This window comes from Chiloscyllium plagiosum, unplaced genomic scaffold, assembly GCF_037043375.1.
Source record: "Chiloscyllium plagiosum isolate Xiang-an unplaced genomic scaffold, Cpla_swu_hap1 HiC_scaffold_10, whole genome shotgun sequence".
Classification (NCBI taxonomy): domain Eukaryota; kingdom Metazoa; phylum Chordata; class Chondrichthyes; order Orectolobiformes; family Hemiscylliidae; genus Chiloscyllium; species Chiloscyllium plagiosum.
This window is the reverse complement of record NW_028270148.1, coordinates 89,916,558-89,941,110: the sequence shown is the minus strand read 5'-3', so window position 1 is coordinate 89,941,110 and position 24,553 is coordinate 89,916,558. Positions and strand designations below refer to the sequence as shown.

Sequence of the window (24,553 nt, the reverse complement as noted above, 5' to 3'; positions counted from 1 at the left end):
ATCAAAAGGCAACCCTGTCAATCCAGAAAACAACTTTCTGTATTACTTATACAAGTACAGCCCAGTGCTTCTGATCAACAACATTTAGAAGTTTAACACTTTGTAAAAAATATTTTGCTTTTCTTAGAATATAATGGTTATTTATATCTTATCTACCACTTTGTTGCCCACTCATTTAATCTGACTATATCTCTTCATAGCTTTTTTCTGTCTACACAGTCTACATCCCCACCTAACTTTGCACCAACTAACCTAGATACAGAGGAATCTTGATAATTCAGCATTTGATTAACCGAATTTTGGATGATCCGAACAACATCGCAAGATCCCGATTGTGGTTAATTATGTTATCCGGCATCGATTATCCAGCAGTCAATTAACCGAACAAAATACTCCCTGTCCGTGTCCTTCAGATAATCGAGGTTTCTCTGTACATTAGGTCTTGGTCTCTTCGAAGCATGAATACAGATTGTCATTAGCTGATTCTAATAATATGCCAATTTGAAAATGCCTGGTTTATTCTTAATTTCTGCCTCCTCTAAGAAATTCTCAGTGCCTGCTAAATCACTGCCAACACAATATTATGCATATCAACCTTTTGTGTGGCACATTGTAAATCCAAGTTTACTAGATCTTTAGTATTATTTTTTTAAAATCATGATGTCAAAGTTTTAGATCTTGCGCTCATCAGGACCAGTACAAGAATGCCAAATTTTAAAAAGAACATGAAATAAAGCAAATTGGTTAGTAAGTTGATTCTCATTGGTTAAGGTGTTGCTATGGAGAATGCACCAGGTAACTATTATCCTCCGTGCTTTAGTTTAATTCTACTAAAGGTTCAATGCCTGGACATGTTCTGTCTGCTTGCAGAGGACTGGTTCCTGCCTACATGTGTAGCTCCCAGCAAGAAAGGTGAACCACATTATGAGCCTGTCTGATCATTTTAAACTGTATGTTCATGTAATTCTTAGCATACTCTGGATTATTCCCTGCTTGAAATGATAGACTAATGTGAGTTATGCAATTTTAAACAGGATGATCTTCAAAAACAATCTAATTTTGTTTCAGGAAATGAAGCAACTTTTGAAGTCTAGTTAAGACGCTTGTAAAAAATGTTGATTTTTTTTTTAATTAACAGACCAGTAGAAAACAGCATACCATAAATTTCAATTCCTCTTTGTAATATAAAGTCTTTTTAAGAAGTTTATACAGGACACCTTTTGGAATGTTATGCATTAAATTATCTGTATCAATAATTGTCCATATCAAATTAAGAGATCTGTACTCAATTTTGGAAATTCACAATATTTCCCTTGATATAGAATTATGTATCAAATTCAAAAGGCAACAAATGAATAAAGTATATCCCGCTGTGGAAAAAAATATACCCTTGAACCAACAAATTTAAAAAAAAAGAAAAATGGTAAACAAAATATATCTTCAAAGAACAAAACCTACAGAGAAGAAGTGTTGAAAGCCCAAAGCACCATTCAAACTCAGACTTTGGTTAATCGCAAACTAAAATGGCCTAGTAAGTTGTGCTAGATTGTATGCAAATTAATAACAATTCAAGAAGGCAGCCCTACGCCACCTTATATTCTGGAATTGATAGCAATACCCAAGTCTCAAGGATTTTTTTATTAAAAGTGTAGCCCTTTAGGATACTGGATCAGTATCAAAAGTGTAAATGTTTACTATGCTATATCCAGCAAACTATTTTTAAAAAACAGTTCATTTGCACCAGCGATTTAAGGTAATCTTCCCACTGTGTTTAACTATGTCAGTCACACTAACCATATGTTTTGTTTATCCAGCAGTGCAAGTATCAAAACTTCACCATCGACACCACTGCCTCTTCTTTTGCTCCTATTCAGAATCCTTATTTTCGTCACTGTTGTGCAGCACAGAGTTGAGTTTGTTCTGCAGAGCTGCAGCTATCTTCTTTGAAGTCTTTTTAAGTAGTGGGTTTTCTGGGTGATTTTGCTTCATATGAAGATAAAGGTCCTCTTGGTTGATGGCTGTGAACCCACATTCTTCACACACATAGAGCTTTGCCCTCCTCTCCTTGTAGCTGTATTTCTGTGTCACTCCGTGGATCTTTTTGAGGTGTGATTCCAAGGAGCATCTCTGTGTAAAGGCTTTATGGCAAAGGCTGCATTTATAAGGGCGAATTCCTGCACATGAAATATAGATGACATTTTAAAATGACATAGTTTTGGCTAATTGCCTATGTTACAAATCTGATCTTTGTCCACAAAAGAAAATGCCCTCCCTTCCTGAAACTGTGAATTTAAGTAACACATTAGAACGAGAAGTCTGGTACTTCTTTCCAGTATGGGGATTCTTGCTTAACATTGTAAATTAATTCTCTTGAAAATTGCAGCTTTAAGAGAAACAATGCAAAGCAGATCAGATTTTCCCATTAAAATTAAAGCACAAAGAGAAATTAGCAGGTTCTCTCACGTAAATGACCAGTTTCTAAGACTAGATTTCTGGTTAAAAAGTAGGGAAGTCAACACAGGTAATGTTTTGGAGAGATTGGAAACCACCTCGTTACCAGTGTTTGTTGTATTATTGATTAACATATGTAGGTGGGCACTAAGACCTTGTTAAGGAGAATTTGGAATTGATGGTAGCAGGTGCTTGATAGGCTGGACTCTGGCAGAATTATGGAGTTATACGTCACAGAAACAAACTCTCGGTCCAACTGATCCACGTGGACCAAGTTTCCCAAACTAATCTAGTCCCACTTGCCTGTATTTGTCCCATATCCCTCTAAACATTTTCCTATTCATGTATCTGTCCAAATGTCTTTTAAATGTTGTAACTGTACCTGCATCTGCCACTTCCTCTGACAGTTCATTCCATACATGAAGCACCCTCTGTGGGAGAGTCTAGGACCAGGGAATGGCACATTTAAGACCGATGAAAACAGATTTCTTCTCTTAGAGGGTAATGAATCAGTGTAATTATTTACCATAGAGGTGTGTTGAGGCTGCATCATTAAGTATATCCAAGGCTGAGGTAGACAGATTTTTCATCGGTAAAGCAATCAAGGATTATAGGGAAAAGACAGGAAAGTGGAGTTGAAGATTATGGGATCAGCTATGATCTCAATGAACGGCAGAGCAGAGTTAATAAGCTGAATGGCCTATTTCCGCTCCTACCTGTAATGATCTTATTGATGTGCCAGAATTAGTCTCCAAGGCACATGATCTGAGCAGAGTGTGGATTCTTTGGCTTTAGGTTTGTGGTCAACTTTTACACTGGGTGTATGCAAAATGTATGATATTTTTGACCAAACATCAGAACTTGGACTTTTATATGAGATTGACCATTACGCAGGTATATATGGGAGATTCTTTTGGATAGTTCTTTAAATATAAAATGAGAGGAAAAAAAACATGCATTGAGTATAGGAGATGGGAGGACATGTTGTGGCTCACTTCAGCAGCACATATACTACTTCCATTGGTGGTTCAGTGGTAGAATTCTCGCCTGCCACGTGGGAGGCCTGGGTTTGATTCCCAGCCAATGCATTGCAACACGTTTTCAGATTACAACAGGATCTTGACCAGATGGGTCAATGGGCTGAGAAGTGGCAGATGGAATTTAATTCAGATAAATGAGTGGTGCTGCATTTTGGGAAAGCAAATTTTAGCAGGACTTAAACACTTAATGGTAAGGTCCTAGGGAGTGTTGCTGAACAAAGACCTTGGAGTGCAGGTTCATAGCTCCTTGCAAGTGAAGTCGTAGGTAGATAGGATAGTGAAGGTGGTGTTTGGTATGCTTTCCTTTATTGGTCAGAGTATTGAGTACAGGAGTTGGGAGGTCATGTTACAGCTGTACAGGACATTGGTTAGGCCACTGTTGGAATATTGTGTGCAATTCTGGTCTCCTTCCTATTGGAAATATGTTGTGAAACTTGAAAGGGTTCAGAAAAGATTTACAAGGATGTTGCCAGGGTTGGAGGATTTGAGCTATAGGGAGAGGCTGAACAGGCTGGGGCTGTTTTCCCTGGAGCGTTGGAGGCTGAGGAGTGACCTTAGAAAGGTTTATAAAATTATGAGGGGCATGGATAGGATAAATAGGCGAAGTCTTTTCCCTGGGGTCGGGGAGTCCAGAACTAGACGGCATAGGTTTAGGGTGAGAGGGGAAAGATATAAAAGAGACCTAAGGGGCAACTTTTTCACACAGAGGGTGGTACATGTATGGAATAAGCTTCCAGAGGAAGTGGAGGAGGCTGGTACAATTGCAACATTTAAGAGGCATTTGGATGGGTCTATGAATAGGAAGGGTTTGGAGGGATATGGGGCGGGTGCTGGCAAGTGGAACTAGATTGGGTTGGGATATCTGGTCGGCATGGACGGGTTGGACCGAAGAGTCTGTTTCTGTGCTGTATATATCTCTATGACTCTATGAACTTAACCTATTCACTTGAACAAATTGAGTCTAAGAATTGTATCGTTATACATAGGGCTGGTGAAGAGAATGTGTATGCAAGAGATTGGACTAATATCAGTTGGGAAAACAATCACTGAACCAGATATTTCTGACTGACTATTCCAGAAAGAGAGAGAAGACAACTGAGAGGGGCATGGAAGGACCCGGGGGAATGAAAGAGGAAAAGGGAGAGTCATAGAATTGTATGGCACAGAAACAGACCCTTTGGTCGAACCCATCCATACCGACCAGATATCCTAAATTAATCTCGTCCCATTTTCCAGCATTTGGCCCGTATCCTGTAAACTCTTTCTATTCATGTATCCATCCTGGTGCCTTTTAAATGTTGCAATTGCACCAGCCTCCACCACTTCTGAACCCTTTCAAGTTTAACAACTTCTTTTCTTTAGCAAGGAGACCAGAATTGAATGCAGTATTCTAAAACTGCCCTATCCAATGTCCTGTACAGCCTCAACAGGAAAATAGAGAGAGAAGCAGTGGCATAAATAATTCATAATATGAAGAAAAACAGCCGCATGTTGTCCAGATAGACAAAAGGTAAGTTGAAATAATAAGGGTGTTGTTGATTTGGGTGAATTTTAATTCTCCATTTGCCAGTTTTACCCTGCATGAATTGGTGTAAAGATCCCTACAATAATGGGATCAGATGACTCATGGACATGTTAGCTGTATGCCCTGCACTGACTCTAGGATTTACAGGTTTGTTTAGAGCTTCTCCTAGCTTTTGAGGAGCCCAGTGTTGAAGCCATCAGCAACCACAGTGGTGTAACCAGTTCTGCCTAGGCCTCTCCACCTTGACAATGTTCATTCCCTACTGGAAGTATTCACCTCCTCCCCACCCTCAGGACAATGTTCATCACACCCCACCTCATACCCTCTCTTCTGACTCCGCTTCTGAAATTCCTGAATTTGATGAATTGTCACGGATGTGTAGGGAGGGAATAGGGCGGGGATAGGAGTGAATCTGGAAGGGTAATGGAGGGAGTGAGCACTTGATAGAGGTGGTGAAGATGCCTTGATTGAACACCATGGGGAGGGGTGACCATTGTTAGGGAATGAACAATGTTGGGAAGGTGAACATTGACAGAAAGGAAGGGAGGGGAGGGCTATGAACAATGACAGATGGGTGAGAGGTTAAACATTGTAGGGGAGCAAGGAGGTCCCTGCATTGTCAGGGATAAACATTGGAGGAGTTGAACATTGCTTACTCTCCAACAATGTCAGGAATGAGGGTGTGAACATTGTTGGGGCCAGGTAGGTAGTTAAAACATAGGACAATACAGCGCAGTACAGGCCCTTCGGCCCTCGATGTTGCACCGACCTGTCATACCAATCTGAAGCCCATCTAACCTACACTATTCCATGTACATCCATATGCCTATCCAATGACGACTTAAATGTACGTAAAGTTGCCAAATCTACTACCGTTGCAGGCAAAGCATTCCATACACTTACTACTCTGAGTAAAGAAACTACCTCCGACATCTGTCCTATATCTATCACCCCTCAATTTAAAGCTATGCCCCCTCGTGCTTGCTGTCACCATACTTGGAAAAAGGCTCTCCCTGTCCACCCTATCTAACCCTCTGATTATCTTATATGTCTCTATTAAGTCACCTCTCAACCTTCTTCTCTCCAATGAAAACAGCCTCAAGTCCCTCAGCCTTTCCTCATAAGACCTTCCCTCCATACTAGGCAACATCCTAGTAAATCTCCTCTGCACCCTTTCCAAAGCTTCCACATCCTTCTTATAATGCAGTGACCAGAACTGTACGCAATACTCCAAGTGCGGCCGCACCAGAGTTTTGTACAGCTGCAGCATAACCTCATGGTTCCGGAACTCGATCCCTCTATTAATAAAAGCTAAAACACTGTATGCCTTCTTAACACCCTGTCAACCTGGGTGGCAACTTTCAAGAATCTGTGTACCTGGACACAGAGATCTCTCTGCTCGTCTACACTATCAAGTTGTACAATGTTGAGTTGACAGACCTAAATTTATCCAACTCCTCTTTTTAAAATAAAACACCAGGAAGGAGAGATTGGATTTCACAGAGTTCGGGAGAGCCCTGTCCATATGTTTGTGGATGTGTCAACAGTTCCAGAAATGAATTTCCTTTTGTGTGCATGGAATTTGGAATATTGACCTTTTCAACATGTTTGTTGAGGGTTCCTTATTAGCGGTTTAAATAATGATGGGGAGCAAGTTCTGGACCCATTATTTTTGTAAGACTGAATCTAGGAGTCAAAGGGATTGACATACCTTTACTCAGAGTCAGATACTGACAGATGATCTGAGGAGGAGGCTGTTTTCGGTTGCTGGGAGTTTAAGCCAAGTGCTGGGTTTTAAGATTTTTTGTTTCTTCTCTTTTGCATGCTTAGAAATAAGGGGAGGATAGATATTTTTAAAAAACTTGTATCTAGAGCTGCTTCTTTTAGGCCTTATAATATATAATATAGGCTTTAAGTTCTTCCAGTACAGTGTGTGAACAATAATCAATCTACAACACTGGATTTGAGAAAAGTGGGGGTCTTTTTAGACAAGTCCATGTCAGCAAACTTTTAAGGGGCAATTATGGCAGTCAATAGAGTGGTATGCTCCTTCTGTCGGATGTGAAAGATGAGGGAACAGTTGACTATCCCTGGAGACTATGTCTTCAGGAAGTGTGTTTGGATTTGTCTCATATCTGACTGTTTGAATCAGCTAGAGAGGCAGTTAGACTCACATAGAACATCATCATGCAGTCCAGGCCCTTAGGGCCCAGATGTTGCTCTGACCTGTGAAACCAATCTGAAGCCCACCTAACCTACACTACTCCATTATCATCCATATGTCTATCCAATGACCATTTAAATGTCCTTAAAAATGATGAGTCTACTACTGTTGCAGGCAGCGCAATCTGTGCCCTTACTTCTCTGAGTAAAGAACCTACCTCTGACACCTGCCCGATATCTATCACCCCTCAATTTAAAGCTATGTCCTCTCGTGCTAGCCATCACCATCCGAGGAAAACAGCTCTCACTGTCCAACCTATCTAATCCTCTGATCATCTTGTATGTCTCAAGTCACCTCTCAACCTTCTTCTCTCCAATGAAAACAGCCTCAAATCCCGCAGCCTTTCCTCATAAGACCTTCTCTCCATACCAGGCCACATCCTGGTAAATCTCCACTGCACCCTTTCCAATGCTTCCAAATCTTTTACATAATGCGGAGACCAGAATTGTACGCAGTACTCCAAATGTGGCCATACCAGAGTTTTGTACAGCTGCAACATGACTTCGTGGCTCCAAAACTCAATCCCTCCAAAAATGAAAGCTAACACACTGTATGCCTTCTTAACAACCCTATCAACTTCGGTGGCAAACTTTCAGGGATCTACGCACATGGACACCAAGATTTCTCAGCTCATCTACACTCCCAAGAATCTTTCCATTAGCCCAGTACTTTGCACTCCTGTTACTCCTTCCAAAGTGAATCACCTCACACTTTTCCACATTAAACTCCATGTGCCACCTCTCAGCACAGCTCTGCAGCTTATCTATGTCCCTCTATAAACATCCTTCGGCAGTGTCCACAACGCCACCAACCTTAGTGTCATCCACAAATTTACTAACCCATCCTTCTACACCCTCATTCAGGTCATTTATAAAAATGACAAATAGCAGTGGCTCCAAAACAGATCCTTGCAGTACACCACTAGTAACTGAACTCCAGGATGAACATTTCCCATCAACCATCACCCTCTGTCTTACAGCTAGCCAATTTCTGATCACCCTCAATTCCATGCCTCCGTATTTTCTGCAATAGTCTACTGTGGGAAGCCTTAACAAATACTTTACTTGAAGCCATATACACCACATCAGCCACTTTACCCCCATCCACCTGTTTAGTCACCTTCTCAAAGGACTCAATAAGGTTTGTGAGGCATGACCTGCCCTTCACAAAATCGTGTTGACTATCCCTAACCAAATTATTCCTTTCCAGATGTTTAGAAATTCTATCTCTTATAATCCTTTAAACACTACCCACAACCGAAGTAAGGTTTACTGGCCTATAATTACCAGGTTGTCTCTACTTCTCTTCTTGAACAAGGAACAACATTTGCTATCATCCAGTCTTCTGGCACTATTCTTGTAGACAATGATGACATAAAAGATCAAAACCAAAGACTCTGCAATCTCCTCCCTAGCTTCCCAGAGAATCCTAGGATAAATCCCATCCAGCCCAGAGGACTTCTCGACAACATTGTCTTTTTCCTGTGTGAATACTGGGGAAAAATATTTATTTAGAGCCACTCCTATCTCCTCGGACTCCATGCACAACTTCCCACTACTGTCCTTCACCAGCCCTAATCTTACTCTCGTCATTCTTTTATTTCTGACATACCTATAGAAAGCTTTAGGATTTTCCTTGATCCTACCTACCAAAGACTTATGTCCCCTCCTGGCTCTTCTTAGCTCTCTTTAGATCCTTCCTGGCTAACTTGTAACTCTCAAGCGCCCTAACTGAGCATTCACGTCCCATCTTTACATAAGCCTCTTTCTTCCTCTTGACAAGAGATTCAACTTCTTTGGTAAACCACGGATCCCTTGCTCAACCATTTGCCCCCTGCCTGACAGGTACATATTTATCAAGGGCACACAGTAGCTGTTCCTTGAGCAGGCTCCACATTTCAATTGTGCCCATCCCCTGCAGTTTCCTTCCCCATCCTATGCACCCTAAATCTTGCCTAATCGCATCACAATTGCCTTTCCCCCAGATATAACTCTTACCCTGCAGTATATATGTATCCTTTTCCATTGCTTAACTGAATTGTGGTCACTATCACCAAAGTGCCCACCTACCTCCAAATCTAACACCTGGCTCGATTCATTACCCAGTACCAAATCCAATGTGGCCTCGCTTCTTGTTGGTCTATCTACAAACTGTGACAGATTGTATCACACATTGGACACAAAAACTGACCCATCTAAAGTACGCAAACTATAGCTTTTCCAGTCCATATTTGAAATGTTAACAATTACCCTGTTATTTTTGCTTTTATCCAGAATCATCTTTGTAATTTTTTCCTCTACATCTCTGGAACTATTTGGAGGCCTATAGAAAACTCCCAACAGGGTGACCTCTCCTTTCTGTTTCTAACCTCAGCCCATACTACTTCAGTAGACGAGTCCTCATCAAATGTCCTTTCTGCCACCATAATACTATCCTTGACTAACAATGCCACACCTCCCCCTCTTTTACCACCTTTCCTGTTCTTACTGAAAGATCTAAACCCTGGAACCTATAACAACCATTCGTTCCTGTCCCTGCTCGATCCATGTCTCCGAGATGGCCACAACATCGATGTCCCAGGTACCAACCCATGTTGCAAGTTCACCCACCTTATTTCGTATCCTTCTGGTGTTGAAGTAGACAAAATTCAAACCACCTTTCTGCCTGCTGGTTCACTCTCGCAATCTTAAAACCTTATTTATGACCTCACTACTCTCAACCTCCTGTACACTGGAGCTACAATTCAGGTTCCCATCCCTCTGCTGAATTAGTTTAAACCCTCCTGAACAGCATTAACATTAACCAATCTATCCCCCAGGATATTGGTACCCCTCTGGTTCAGGTGTAGACCATCCTGTTTGTAGAGGTCCCACAAAGCCCAGAATGAGCCCCAATTATCCAGTTATCTGAATCCCTGTAGCCATGTGTTCAACTGCTCTCTCTCCCTATTCCTCACCTCGCTAGCATGTGGCATGGGTAACAAACCAGAGATAACATATCTGTTTGTTCTAGCTCTAAACTTCCACCCGAGCTTCTTAAATTTCTGCCTTGCATCCCCATCTCTTTTCCTACCTTATGCCATTGGTGCCTATGTGGTCCATGACTTAGGGCTGCTCCCCTCCCCCTTAAGGATCCTTAAAACACAATCCGAGACAGCACAGACCCTGGCACCTGGGAGGCAACACACCAACTGAGTCTCTCTCGTTCCCACAGGATCTCCAATTTGTCCCCTAACTATGGAGTCCCTAATGACGAATACTCTGTTCATCTCCCCCCTTTTCTTCTGAGCAACAGGGACAGACACTGTGCCAGAGACCTGTACCCTATGTCTTACCAGTAAGATCCCCCCCCCCCAACAGTATCCAAAATGGTATACTTGTTATTGGGGGGAATGGCAGCAGGAGATCCTTGCATTGTCTACCTGTTCCCTTTCTGTGCCCTGACTGTAACCCATCTGCCTTTTTCCCATACCTGAAGTGTGACTACTTCCCTGTAACTCCTCTCAATTACCCCCTCAGCCTCCCGAATGATCCTAAGTTCATCCAACTCCAGTTTGCCAAATGCGGTTTCTGAGGAGCTGGAGTTGGGTGAATTCCTGCAGATGAAGACAGCAGGGACACTAGTGGTAACCCTTACCTCCCACATTCTACAGGAGGAGCATTCAACTGCCCTAACATCCATTCCCACTGTTCTGAATTCTCAAAGAGACTACTGAAAAAAAAACTAGTAAGCTTATCGAATCGGTGCACAGAACCTTTTTGGTTTGGTTAGAGGAGGACGGTGGATTGGAGACACTGCCTAAGAAGTGTTTCAGGTAAAGCAACTGCCCAAATATATAACCTCACTTACACAGCCGTCCCTGTCTACTCCTGCTCGGTATGCGCTCCACCTATTCACGAGGTGAGTTATTAAAGATTTAGTTTACCTTCCTGGCAGCCCCCAGGTCCTCGCTCTCGCTGCTCCCACTGCTGCTGAAAATGGAGGCAGTCACGGGGGAGCATTCAGAAGGCTCAGTATGATGGTTAGTCAACTTAGAGAGGTGGTCATACCACTGGTACAGATTGATAGTGACTGTCAGGACTGGTAGGAAGGTAGTACAGGAGTCTCCTGTGGCTACTCCTCTCTCTCAAACAGATATACCGTTTTGGGTACTGTTCTGGGGAATAGTCTCTCAAAGGAAAATAGAACTGGGAGCCAAATCTTGTGCACCAATCTTCTATTAAGCAGGGTTCGTCAAGGTTCAAAAGAGTAACTTATAGGGAACTCTTCTGTCAGGGGCACAGAAAGGAGGTTCTGTGGCCAAAAGTGCGAAATCAGCATGGTATGTTGCCACCCTGGTGCCAAGGTCAAGGATATCTCAAAGCAGTTGAAATGGTGTCAGGAAAAGGTTGAGGCTTTGTAGAGTAAATACAGAAAGTTAGGTTGGAGGTTAAAAAGCAGAACCTCCTGGTGCCACATGCTAGTGAGAGTAGAAATAAGAAGATAGGGCAGATACATCAGTGGCTGAAGAGCTGGTGCAGAGGGCAGGAAATCAGATTTTTGGATCATTGGATCTCTTCTGGGGCAGAAGAGACCTGTACAAAAGAGATGGGTTTCACCTGAATTGGAGGGTGGCCAATATCCTGGTGGGGATATTGGCTAGTTCTATTTGGGAACCTTTAGGGAAAGGTGAGTTGGGGAGTGGGGACTGTAAGTAGTAGTGAGAACAGATACTTCTGAAATTAAAGAGAGCAACTTAATTAGAAAATGCAGGTAACAGCAAGTCAGAGAACGAGTAACTCTGAAGAACTAACTGCATTTATTTCAATGCAATGGGTCTTACAGATAAGGCAGATGAACTCAGGGCATGGAAGGGGGACAAGGGACTGGGATATCATAACTATTACAGAAACGTGGTTGAAAGAGGGACAGTACTGGCAGCTCAATGTTCCAGGGTTTAGATGCTATTGGAAGGATGGAAAAGGAGGCAAGAGAGGAGGAGGAGTGGTGTTTTTAAATTACTACTGTACTTAGAGAGGGTATTTCTGAGGAATCGTCCAGTGAAGCAATATGGGTGGAACTCAGATAAGAAAGGGTTGATCACCCTTGATGGTATTATACTGTAGGCCCCCAATAGTCAGTGGGAAACTGAAAAGCACATATGCAGAGAGACCTCAGGTATATGTACGAATAATAAGTTTGCAATAGTAGGGGGATACACTGGGACTGCCATAGTGTGAAAGGCTTGGATGGTGAGGAATTTAAGTATGTTCAAGTACATTTTCTTTATTATTATGTAGATGTACCTACTAGAGAAGGAAAATTTTGATGATGTGAGACAAGAACTTTCAAAAGCTGATTAGGTTGTCTGTTTGCAGGTAAAGGGATATCTGGCAAGTGGGAGGCTTTCAAAAGTGAAATAACAAGAAGAATTCGGAAGCATGCTCCAATTTAAGGAGAAAATAAGCATTTATACTGTTTGAGAGAAGAGTACTGAATTTTTAGTAAGTGGACTCTAATTGTTGTCATTGAGAATGTTCCTGTTAGAGTTAAGGATAAGGTTGGTAAGAGTAGGGAACAAAGATATTGAGGCTCTGGTCAAGAAGAAGAAAGAGCCATATCTTAGAATTAGATAATTTCTTGCAGAATATAAGGAATGTAGGGGCATTCTTAAGAAGGAAATCAGGAGAGCGAAAAGGGGATAGCCTTGGCAGATAAGGTTAAGGATAATCCAAAGAGATTCTACAAGTACATTAAGAGCAACATAGAAACTAGGGAAAGAATAAGGCCCCTTAAAGATCAACAAGGTAGTCTATGTGTGGAACCACAGGAGATGGGAGAGATACTAAACAAATATTTCATGTCTGTTTTTACAGTGGAGAAAGACAGGAAGGCTAGGGAACTAGGGGAATAACTATTGATGTCTTGAAAATAGTCCACACCGCAGAAAAGGAGGTGATGGAGGTCTTAAGCAACATAAGGTGGATAAATCTCCAGGCACCTCATCAAGTCTATACCAGGATACGGTGGGAAATTAGGGAAGAAATTGTGGGACCCCAAGTAGAGACATTTATTTCATCTATAGCCACTGCTGAGGTTGAAGGACTAGAGGATAGTTAATGTTGTGCCTTTTTTTAAAGAAGGGCTGTAAAGAGAAGCCTGGGAACTACAGACCAGTGAGTCTCGCATCAGTGGTGGGTAAGTTGGAGGTGATTCTGAGAGATGGGATTTTACATGCATTTGGAGAGGCAGGGACTGATTAGGGATAGTCAGCATGGCTTTGTGCATGGGAAATCATGTTTCACAAACTCAATTTTGAGGACTTAACTAAAAAGATTAAGAGAGCAGAGTGATAGATGTTGTCTGTGTGAGCTTGGTAAAGCCTTTAACAAGATTCCACATGGTAGACTGATTAAGTCAAGTTAGATCACATGGGGGGTTCAGGATGAGCTTGTCAATTGGATGCAAAAGTGGTTTGATAGTGAGAGACAGAGGATGGTAGTGGAGGGTTGTGTTTCGGACTGGAGGCCTGTGTTTCGGACTGGAGGTCTGTAACTAGCCGTGTTCCACAGGAATCGATACGGAGTCCACTGTTGTTTGTTATTTATATAAACCAATTTGGATGAGTTAGCAGATGGCACCAAAATTGGTGATATAGTCAACAGTGAAGAAGATTATTCAAGATTACAAAGGGATCTTGATTAATTAGACCAATGGGCTGAGAGATGGCAGATGGAGTTTAATTTAGATAAATGTGGTATTGAATTTTGGTAATGCAAACAAGGGCAGGACTCACATAGTTAATTGTAGCACCCTGGGTAGTGTTGTCAAACAGAGACCTTGGGGTTTAGGAACATAGTTCTTTGCAAGTTGAGTCACAGGTACACAGGGTGGTTAAGGCAATGTTTAGCACACTTGCCTTCATTGCTCAGACCTTGGAGTATAGGAGTTAGGATGTCATGTTGAGGTTGTATAGGACATTGGTGAGGCTTCAATTGGAGTACTGTGTACAGTTCTGGTCGTCCTGCTGCAGGAAGGATATTATTAAACTAGACAAGGTTCAGAAAAAGTTTACAAGGATGTTACCGAGACTGCAAGGTTTGAGTTATAAGGAGAGGCTGGGGCCTTTTTCACTGGAACATAGGAGGTTGAAGGGTAAACTTGAAGAGGTTTATAAAATAATGAGGACAAAGATAAGGTGAACAGCAAAGGGAAGGTCTTTTCCCTGAGGTGGAGAAGTTCAAAACTAGGGGGCATATTTTTAAGGTGAGAGGAGAAAAATTTAAAAGGGACCAGAGAGGCAACTTTTTCACACACAGGATGATTCGTATGTTGAATGAAATGCCAGAGGAAGTGGTAGATGCAGGTACAAGTACAACCATGAAAAGATATTTGGGGACAGGAATAGGAAAGGTTGAGAGGGATATGGGCCAAATGCAGTTGAGTGGGACTAGTTTAGTTTGGGAAACTTGGGTCGGCATTGAGGAGTTGGTCTGAAGGGTCTGTTTCTGTGCTGCATGACTCTATAAGCCGAAGACCAAGTTTAAGGGCGGCACTTCCAGTTCCTCATGAAAACATGAGCATGGCTTCAGCAGAAGTCATGCAGGTTTCAGCATAAAATGGCAAGTGAACAATTTAGATGACATGGAAGATCTGACCTAATATCTTCAGTACCATCATTGTACCAGCCAGTTTAGAAACCATTTGAGTGAAAATCAGTTCAAAGAAATGGGGCAGAGACAGTTTTTTTGTTTCAAGAACTCCAGAACTAACCAGATGTATTTACGTGTTCTTTACTGATCTGAGATATCACTAATCGGTGATTGTAACTAGATGACTGAACTAGGTCCATTATTAATCCTTCAACCAACATCACTACAATATTGCTGAAAAAGAAGCATATCTTTAGTCATCAAGACAATTCACAACAATACAAATTTAAGGAGAAAATTGCACTCATACCGTCTGAGAGAAGAATGGTCAGTAAGTGGACTCTTATCATTCAGAATGTACCATTTTTTGATGATTGACAGTTAACAGCTGGGCTTTGTTTAAATTTTAACCAGACAGGTTGACTAGTCAAGGAATTGTCTTGAGGAATTAGATAGACTTTCACCTATTTTGTTGAGTTACAGCGGATGCTATATATGTACATATTCTTTCTGTCTGCAGAGAATAGGACCATGTTACCCAATGAATGCAAGATAAAATGCTTCAACAAAATGTATTTTTTAAGCTACACTCAAGTCTGTACTTCAAAAGGACTACTGAATAATAAGAATTGTTATCCGGTCATTATTACATTGCTGTTTGTAGGAGATTGATGTGTGTAAATTATCTGTTGTATTTTTTCATGAGCAATTATACTTCAAAAGTATTTAATTAGCTGTAAGTTGATTTGAGATGTCCTAAGGTCATATAATATATCAAGCTGTTTCTTTATTTCATAAATTGATTATCCATGTAGAATTGCTCTTTCATAGTGAATGTCTTTCATAGTTAAATTGGTGAAATACCGTAGTGTAACCAATGTATATACTACAACCATGGCAAACTGTTGGTGTTAGGACGGATGTTACATTCAGTGATAGTAACACAGATCAAGCAAACAGCCTGGGTCCTACTGCAACTGCACCCATCCCAGTAAGTGGTGAGTATTCCAGCACACTATTCAATTAATTTCCATTGAGATTTTGAGCTTGTTGCAAAGTTTCTAGGAATTCACATCAACCTGACTGGTATTTAATTTGGGCAATCCATTCAGATTATTTTATATTTCCTGGAAAACTAACTGCTATTTGATGATGATTATTTGATTTGTGCTACATGATTATTCATTTATTACCAACCTTTTTGTATTATTAAATATTGTTGTAAGAGTTTGCTTTGTGTTGTATAGATTTTTTTTTGCTTGTACTTGTGTTTTTTTATTTTCATGATAGAATAATTTCACCAGAAAACCCTATCAAGTTAATCAAATTAACAAATCTATTTTAACCCTGAATCCGCACAGGCATGGTAAAGTTAGAAATGTAAAACCCAATGAAATACCTGCCACCCAAATTACAAAATATAATGATAAAACAATTCATACAATTACTGAGTATACATTCTGGTTGTTTTGCCTTTAGTCTTTGTTTTGCCTTTAATCTTCCCTCACCAATTTCTACCCCTCTTTTCATGTGGGTGTTGACCCTTTACTGGAGCCAAATGCAAGTCACATATCAGTATAGCACTCTTTCCCTCTGTTATTTGCAGGTTTTGATGGTAAGGTTGGCTTGCAATGTTGGCTCTGCACAAATTGGCTGTCACATTTCTATATTACAACAATGACTGAACTTCAAAAGTACTTTGCTGGCACCTTCTCCTACTACCCACTTGACCACAACTCCACTTCTCACCATCAAACCATCACCTCCCAAACCATCCACAACCTCATCACCTCAGGCAATCTCCCATCCACAGTCTCCAACTTCAGTTCCCGGACCCCGCACCGCCTGATTCTACCTTACTCAAAATTCACAAATCTGACTGCCCTGATTGACCTATTGTTTCCGCATGCTCCTGTCCCATCTCTTCATATCTCAACTCCGTCCTGTTCCCCTTGGTCCCGGGGACTCCCCACATATGTTCAGGACACCAAGGATGCCCTCAACCTCCTCCAAGACTTTTGTTTCCCCAGCCTCCAACATGGACATCCTATCACTATACACGTCCATCCCCAACAGCAAAGGCCTACGAGCCCTCTGTTTCTTCCTCTCCCACCAACCTAACCTATCTCCTTCCATTGACACGCTCATTTGATTGGCGGAACTTGTCCTCACCCTCAACAACTTCTCCTTAGAATCCTCCCACTTCCATCAGACCAGAGGGATAACCATGGGTACCCACATGGGCCAGCTATGCCTGCCTCCTCGTAGGGTATGTGGAACAGACCATCTTCTATAGTTATCATCCCCCACCTTTTACTCCATTACATCAATGACTATATCAGTGCCATCTCATGCTCACGCAAGGATGTTGAATGATTCATCAACTTCACCCATAGCTTTCACTCTGACCTCAAGTTCACATGGTCCACCTCCAACACCTCCCTCCCGTTTCCTGGACCTCTCCGTCTCCAACTCTGGTGACTGACTCAAAATGGACATCTATTTCAAACCCACTGACTCCCACAGCTACTTTGACTACACCTCCTCCCATTCCCTCTTGTAAAAACACAATCCCTTACTTCCAATCCCCCTGCTATATTGCTCCCAGGAGGAGCAATTCTACTCTAGGACAGCCAAGATGTCCTCCTATTTCAGGGGCCATAATTTCCCCTCCCACATGATCAACAATTCTCTCCAGCACATCTCCACCACTTTTTGCACCTCCACCCTCAAAGCCCACTCCTCCAACCACAAGAAGGATCTAATCTCCTGGTCCTCACCTTCCACCCCACTAATTACTGGATACGGCGCATTATCCTCTGCCATTTCTGCCACCTATGGATAGAACCCACCACCAAGGATATATTTCCCTCCTCATCCCTATCTTTGTTCTGCAGAGACCATTCCCTCCGTGACTCTGTTGTTAGGTCCACGCCCCTACCAACCCACCCTCCACACCTGGTGCCTTCCCTTGCCACCGCAGGAGGTGAAAAACCTGTACCCACACCTATCCCATCCAGTAGAGATTTCCCTGCACATCCACCCACCTTAGCTACTGCATTGTTGCTCTCAATGTGGTCTCCTCTACATTAGTGAGACAGAATACCAATTCACAGAGCGTTTCAGGGAACATCTCTGGGATGCACGCACCAAACAACCCCATTGCCCTGTGGCTGACCACTTCAACTCCCCCTGCCCCAAGGACATGCAAGTCCTGGGCCTCCTCCACTGCCAAATCAAAGAACACCTCTTTGAGATCCTTCAACCACACGGCATCAAAATCAACTTCATTCATTTCCAAATCTCCTCTCCTCCCAGATCCAACCCTTCAACTTGGCACCAACCTCTTGACCTGTCCATCTTCCTTCCCACCATCCGTTCCACACTTCCCCACTGACCTATCGCAATTACGCCACCCATCTGCATTCACGTGTCACCTTCCCAGCTCTACCACTCTATTTATCTCTCATCCTCCTTCCCCTGCCACATTCCTGATGAAGGGCTCATGCCCAAAATATCAACTCTCCTGCTCCTCGGATGCTGCCTGACCTGCTGTGCTTTTCCAGTCCCACGCTTTTTGACTTTCTCAAAGTACTGTAAAATGTTTTGATGCATTGTGAGAGTGTGAAAGGGAACACAATTTAACACAGAAAATTAGACAGGTGGAGGGCCTTTAACCTCTGAAATTTGCTTTGCTTTTCAATATGACCTGATTGGGGCTTTAACTCTACTTTCGTGTCCTTGACTCTGTAATAGTTCAAAAAGCTGTCAGCCTTGAATATATTCAATGGTCCTGCCTCTACTGCTCTCTTTAAAGAATTTCAAAGATTAATAATGCTTTGGAAGAATAAATGTCTACTTACCTCCATCTTTTTCTAGATTCACCCGCAGAGGAAACAACATCTCAGCAATGACCTTTTCAAGCCCCTTTAATGTTCTTTCAACCTCAAATGAGTTGAGATCCAATCTCCTCGACTTTTAGAGTCATAGTCATACAGCATGGCCTAACTCTTCCATGCCGAAGAGGTTTCCTCAACTGAATTGGTCCTTCCTTTGGCAACTGGGTTCATATATCACTGTGAAAATGTTGCCCCTTTGGTAATTTTTAAATTTTCCCATCTCACCTTAAATCTATGCCCTCTAGTTTTTGACACACCTATTCTGGGGGAAAGACTTTCGCTATTCACCTTATCTATGCTCCTCATGATTTTGTAAACCTTTACAAGATCACCCCTACGCCTCAGTAAAGTCCCAATCTCTCCTTAATGACTCAAACCTTCCAGTCTTGGTAACATCCTTTGCAAATCTCTTTTGTACCTTTTACCGTTTAATAACATGCTTCATATAGGAGGGCAACCAGAATCATACTCCAATAATGGCTTTATCAATGTCTTGTATAGTTATAACCTGTAACTCTGAAGGTGGCCAGTCAAATTGAAACAGCTATTAAACAAAACTTTTAGAATCCTTGGGTACATGTTTAAGATCAGAGGGCATAAGATTAAGTTGAGGAGCAAGTGATTTACAGGATACCTGAGAAAGCATTTTTCACCAAGAGAACAGTAGACATATGGAACATGCTACCTGAGGGGATGGTGGAAGCAGCTACTCTCACAAGCTTTAAGATGCACATGGATGAGCACTTAAAACGCCAGCGCACAGTAGGCTATGGCCCAGGTGCAGGTAAATGAATCCATTTTGTGTAGTTTGCAGTTTGTAAGCGGGCACAGACATGATGGGCCGTAGGGCCTGTTTCTATACTGTGCGACGCAATATCTCTTATTTATGAAACAATTTCTCTCCTTGGCACCGTAACCGATGCCTGTCTGCTATTCGAATCATTCACCATGCTCACCCAGCTGAGCAAACGGGAGCGGAACTACAAGTCCCAGCAGGCATATGGGCGTAGTTTACGGATGACGTACCAGTGTGCGTCCTGACGTGCCTCTTCAGATCGAAGGTGTCATTGAAGCCTTTGCCGCAGTACGTGCACAGGTGACGTTTCACCTGGCTGTGACACTTCAGGTGCCGGTTGAGCATGCGCTGTAGCCGGAAGCCCTTGCTGCACACCTGGCAGCGGAAGGTGGCGTCGCTGCATTCCCCAGTGGTGATCTTTGAGAGGGGGCAAGAGCCAGACAAAAGCCTGAATTAGACACACCGTTAGATTCAGCAGCGCCCGTAGATAGAGCGACCCTAAAGGCACTTAAAAAAAACACGATAGGGTTCTTCCCTTGCCCCAGAAATTTTGAAATAACTGTCTAAATAAAGTCGAAATAAAAACCAAGTTAATTGTGACCTTGCCGGAGTTGTTCCAGATTTTAGACTATGCCTGACTGAATACTTTTGGATTTGACTACATTTGCATACCGCAAGCAATAAGACTTTTGGATACCGGAGTAATATATGCTGTGCAACTAGGATAGTTTTTGATCATCTTCCCCTGAAAAAAAATCAACGTTATATTTCAAATAAATTGATACCCCTACTAGTATCCAAATTCTCTTTCCCTATGTTAATCGTACATTTAAAAAGGATTGTTATGTTAGTATGTTGATCAATCAAGTAGGGTGGCAGTGCACAATAACAATGTAAATTTTACAGGGCCTTTTAAATTTCATACAGTACGTACATTATATACAAAATACTGCCTCATCATAAGTTAATAATTAAACATGAAAAAATAACGTATCAAGACATGGTGTCTGAAAGTGTAATGTTTGTTTATTACACAATGTATTACAATGTAATCTGAAATAACTGTTTTACACTTGATTTTATGTATTCTGAAATAATGTGCATTTTAGTGACTTCAATTTATACATTATGTTGAATTTAAAATAATGCAGGCGTGAAATCATGTTTGTAATGTAGTTAAAATAATGTATAAACTGGAATCATACAATTTCGTTTTGCTGACCATATTTTTGCTATGTTCTATTTAAAGGAGGCAGCGAATGTAATTTTTCTCAAACTACTCGTCTACATGTCCAATAGCTCTCAATCGGGGTCTTGTACCGTACACCGGCCAAGTGGGTTTTCTCTGTGCTAATCTCGCCTTGTAATGATTAACCGGAGTCTAAGGAGAGCCGGCTCACCTTGATTTTCGTTCGCAAGACGTTGCGCTTTTTGCATTCCGGTGCCAGAACTTGCTCCTCCGCATTCTCCTGGTCCGGTTCGGTCTTGTAGAGGAGGCGGGGCTCGCTTGAATCGTTCAGCAGTTTGTCCAAACCAGTTGTTCCGGGTGGTGGATCCTGGGTCTTGCTTTCTTCTTCGTAACTCAGAAAGCAACTCAAATTGACTGAAAGAGAGAGAGAGAGAGAAAATAAAGACTTTACACAATAGCCTGGTCATCCAGCAGGGTGTATGGATGAGGAGCTCATGTGTTAGGCAAGTTTAAACAATGAACTAAGACTTTGTTTTTCCTCCCTTCTTGGCTTGTTTGAGTTTGGGGTGTTGCCTGGCTCCGCAAGCCTGTCTTATCAGCGTTTGACTGTTAGGAATGCAACATAATACCCTTTTTAAAGAGCGGTGGTGGGAAGAGAGAGCCGGAGCTCGGGTTCCGTTATGTTTACACTGGGAAGGTGCAGCTAAAGGCAGCAGTGAGGCCCCGTTCGGAAACCTCGGAGCCTGCCTGGGTGCTGCTAACAGGTTGATGACTGATGGAATCAGGAGGAACGCTGAGTACACCCTGTCATGCAAACACATGCTGCGTATCTTTTGTTTGCCACCCCCTCCCCTCCCCGGATTCCTGAATCCGGGAGCATGCTTTTAAACTAAAATACGAGTTTTCAAAGTATGGTGCCTCCTCAGGAGAGGGAAGCCTGTCTCCATAATAAAAGATGTTTTTTAACCTTGCGAGCGGATGAATTGGTCCGTTGCTTCTCAGTTTTCGAGAGAGATTGCACCTTGTACTGCGTCTGGAACACAACCCCATCCTATGATCCCATAGAGAAGGCACTTTTTAAAAAAAATTGTTTAGACTTCTCTGTCCTCCCCTCCCCGTTTCTGCTTCCCACTCTCTGAACTTCCCTCTGTCTCTCCTCCATACCCTGGTCTAACCTGTTCGCTTTTCAGACTCTCCCTGCTACCTGGTATGTAGGTGTCGGCTCTCTCTTCGTCTGGCAGCTCATTCCAGTCTCGGATCTCCGGGTAAGGCTCTTTTCTTTTGACCAGGAAAGCTCTGGGCATGGTGTAGGCACCGGGCAGGCGGCGATGAGGGGAGACAAGGAGCCGGAGTCCCTCCTGTTTCCACCTGACCCCTTCCTTTTCATCCGAACCGGATCCTCCCTCAGCAAGTTCCAGGTGTTTTCCACATAAAACAGACGGCTGTTTTGCTCCTTAATCTCTCTGAACGCACTGTTTGGTGTGTGTATGTGTATATAGGGGGCAGGGAGAGGGGGTTCAGATTAAACCCCACTCTCACCTGACCAGCTACCTTTGCCGTAACAGGAAAAAAAGTTTGCTCCAGGAATTGAAAATACAACAGGAAATTTAGGAGGGCGCATGCGTGCTGAGAAAATAACGGTGTCAACAAGTCCTTGTACCTGTTGGACCGGTTGGTACAGCTTCGTCTTGGTTTCCCTGCCTCTCTCGCACACCGAGGGTTTGCAAAACGTCCAACTACGCGCAGACCCTTTGTTCTCTTTTCAACATTACCTGGAGGAGACTTTGTTCACCTGAGGAAATAAGAGAACAGAGATGACCACAAACCGACCGAGCAATGTTAACATTTAATCGTTCAAGGTTTCCCTTTCCCTGTCCTCTCATCCTGCCCCATGTTTTGCTTTCAAGCCGTTGTTCAAACTGCGGACACCCCTGCTGGGGGTGTTTAAAAAAAAGAGGCTGCTGTACGGGTGTGCGCACTACCTGCTTCGAACCACTGGGGATGCACACATACCTGGCTCGGAGAATGCCTCGGAGGGCATTGCAGCAAGCAGCCCTTCCTATGAAGATGAAATCTGAGATCATATCAGCCATCCTCTGTGCGAGAGCTGGCCCGTCCACGAGGGAGGGGAACGGTCCGCTGCCGACAATGTTAGACGTTTATGAAGCTTCTCCCCCCCCCGCACGATCTTCCAAAACTCAAATTTGACGGCAGACCTTGCCACAGATCCCATGCAGCGGCGGACATTTGCATATATTTAACCGCCAAGGGCGTTGCTTAGGTTAAAGCACACTGCTCGGTATACGGGATGAGTCGACGTTTGTGTATTTAAGCTCCCCTCTGGCTGATTTGCCTAGTAACTGACTTGCCGTGTTCGGTCAGAAACCTTCAGTTACAATGAGGAAATCTCCTAACTCCACTCACTTTATTAATATTACATGTTCACTCAGAACAACTCTTGGCCTATCATTGTTAAAATGTAAGTTTCCTTTGTTAAAATCGGCGCGGTAAAGTTTACACTGACAAGTGGTACAAATAACTTCACAGTAGCCGTTGAGAAATCTGGTGTACAACTCTTTTTAAGTCTAGTAACCACACCACCGAATTCCTTGGCTTTTGCATCTGCCAAGGAATATCTGTCCTCTGTTGCTCTGGTTCGCCCCTTTAGGGGCAAAAGATGGCTGGGCAGTTGATGTTTTGTTGTAGCGATTTAGCTCAGCTAAAGCACATATTGTTTTGAATTGTTGCACGGATACACAAGAAGAAGAAAAAATGCAACGTCTCAAACCGTTAGCAATTTCGCCACGCAGAACTGAGTCTCTGGAGAAATTAACTTGAATTGACGATGGAGGTGAATTTTAAAAGAGCAAGTTTGTTGGAAGTTTAAAATGCGAAATGCTACCAATGCTGGAAATTTGAGATCAAAACAGGAAGCGCTGACAAAACTCAGTAGACCTGGCAGCATCAGTGGAGAGATAAACAAAAGTTTACGTTCCAGGTCTGTGGTCTTTCATCAGAACTGTTGGGCAGTACTGAGAAAAGATGTTTCTCTCCTTTCAAATGTTACCAGACTTGCTGTGCATTCCAGTATTTTCTGTTTTTACTGTACATTTAATTGAGTTGTGCAGAAAACAATATCAAACATCAGTTTGGTGCACTACCAATTTAAGCATTTTTTTTTGTACGTGATTGGTATTAATTGGTATGTCAGAACAAGAGCATTCTTACAACGTGCTAAGCTTGTCACTACATTAAGTGCATCCCCAGTCAATGGGTTTATAGCCAGCTGTTCTGAAACTGTATCGAGATTCCTGGAGAATTGATTAAATGAACTAAACATTAACAATTAACTAATCATTAATAAAGAGTGATAACACACAATGGTTAACAGGAAAAAAACACCTTAGGGAAATAACCATATATAGAGAGTCATGGAGTCATTGAGATGTACAGCATAGAAACAGACCCTTCAGTTCAATCTGTGCCCGCCGACCAGATGTCCCAACCCAATCTAGTCCCACTTGCCAGCACTTGGCCCGTATCCCTCCAAACCCTTCCTCTTCATATATCCATCCAGGTGCCTCTTAAATGTTGCAATTGTACCAGCCTCCACCACTTCCTCTGGCAGCTCATTCCATACACGTAGCACCCTCTGTGTGAAAAAGTTTCCATGTAGGTCTCTTTTATATCTTTCCCCATCACCCTAAACCTATGCCCTCTAGTTCTGGACTCCCCCACCCCAGGGAAAATACTTTGTCTATTTGTTCCCAAGTGGATGAAAACACTTCCAAGATAAAT

The 24,553-nt window shown here is 42.5% G+C and overlaps 1 protein-coding gene across 3 annotated transcripts in view; it reads right to left on the bottom strand.

Moving 5' to 3' along the window:
• LOC122552986 (transcription factor Ovo-like 2) overlaps positions 1-22,361 on the bottom strand; it is a 48,373-nt gene extending 26,012 nt beyond the window's left edge. For 2 of the 3 annotated variants that reach the window (XR_015758499.1, XR_006312581.2), the window contains exons 1-4: positions 21,960-22,361; positions 20,967-21,169; positions 19,797-19,983; positions 1,795-2,174 (exon numbers count right to left, since the gene is read on the bottom strand). Coding sequence is in view for 1 of the 3 variants with exons in the window: in XM_043696338.2 (XP_043552273.1) it covers positions 1,867-2,174; positions 19,797-19,983; positions 20,967-21,169; positions 21,960-22,059 (798 nt within the window). In the remaining 2 variants the exon portion in view is untranslated. Of the gene's footprint in view, positions 1-1,086; positions 2,175-19,796; positions 19,984-20,966; positions 21,170-21,959 lie in introns of those variants that run through there. The other variant, XM_043696338.2, reaches the window with a different exon arrangement.
• Between the last annotated feature and the right edge of the window lie 2,192 nt (positions 22,362-24,553).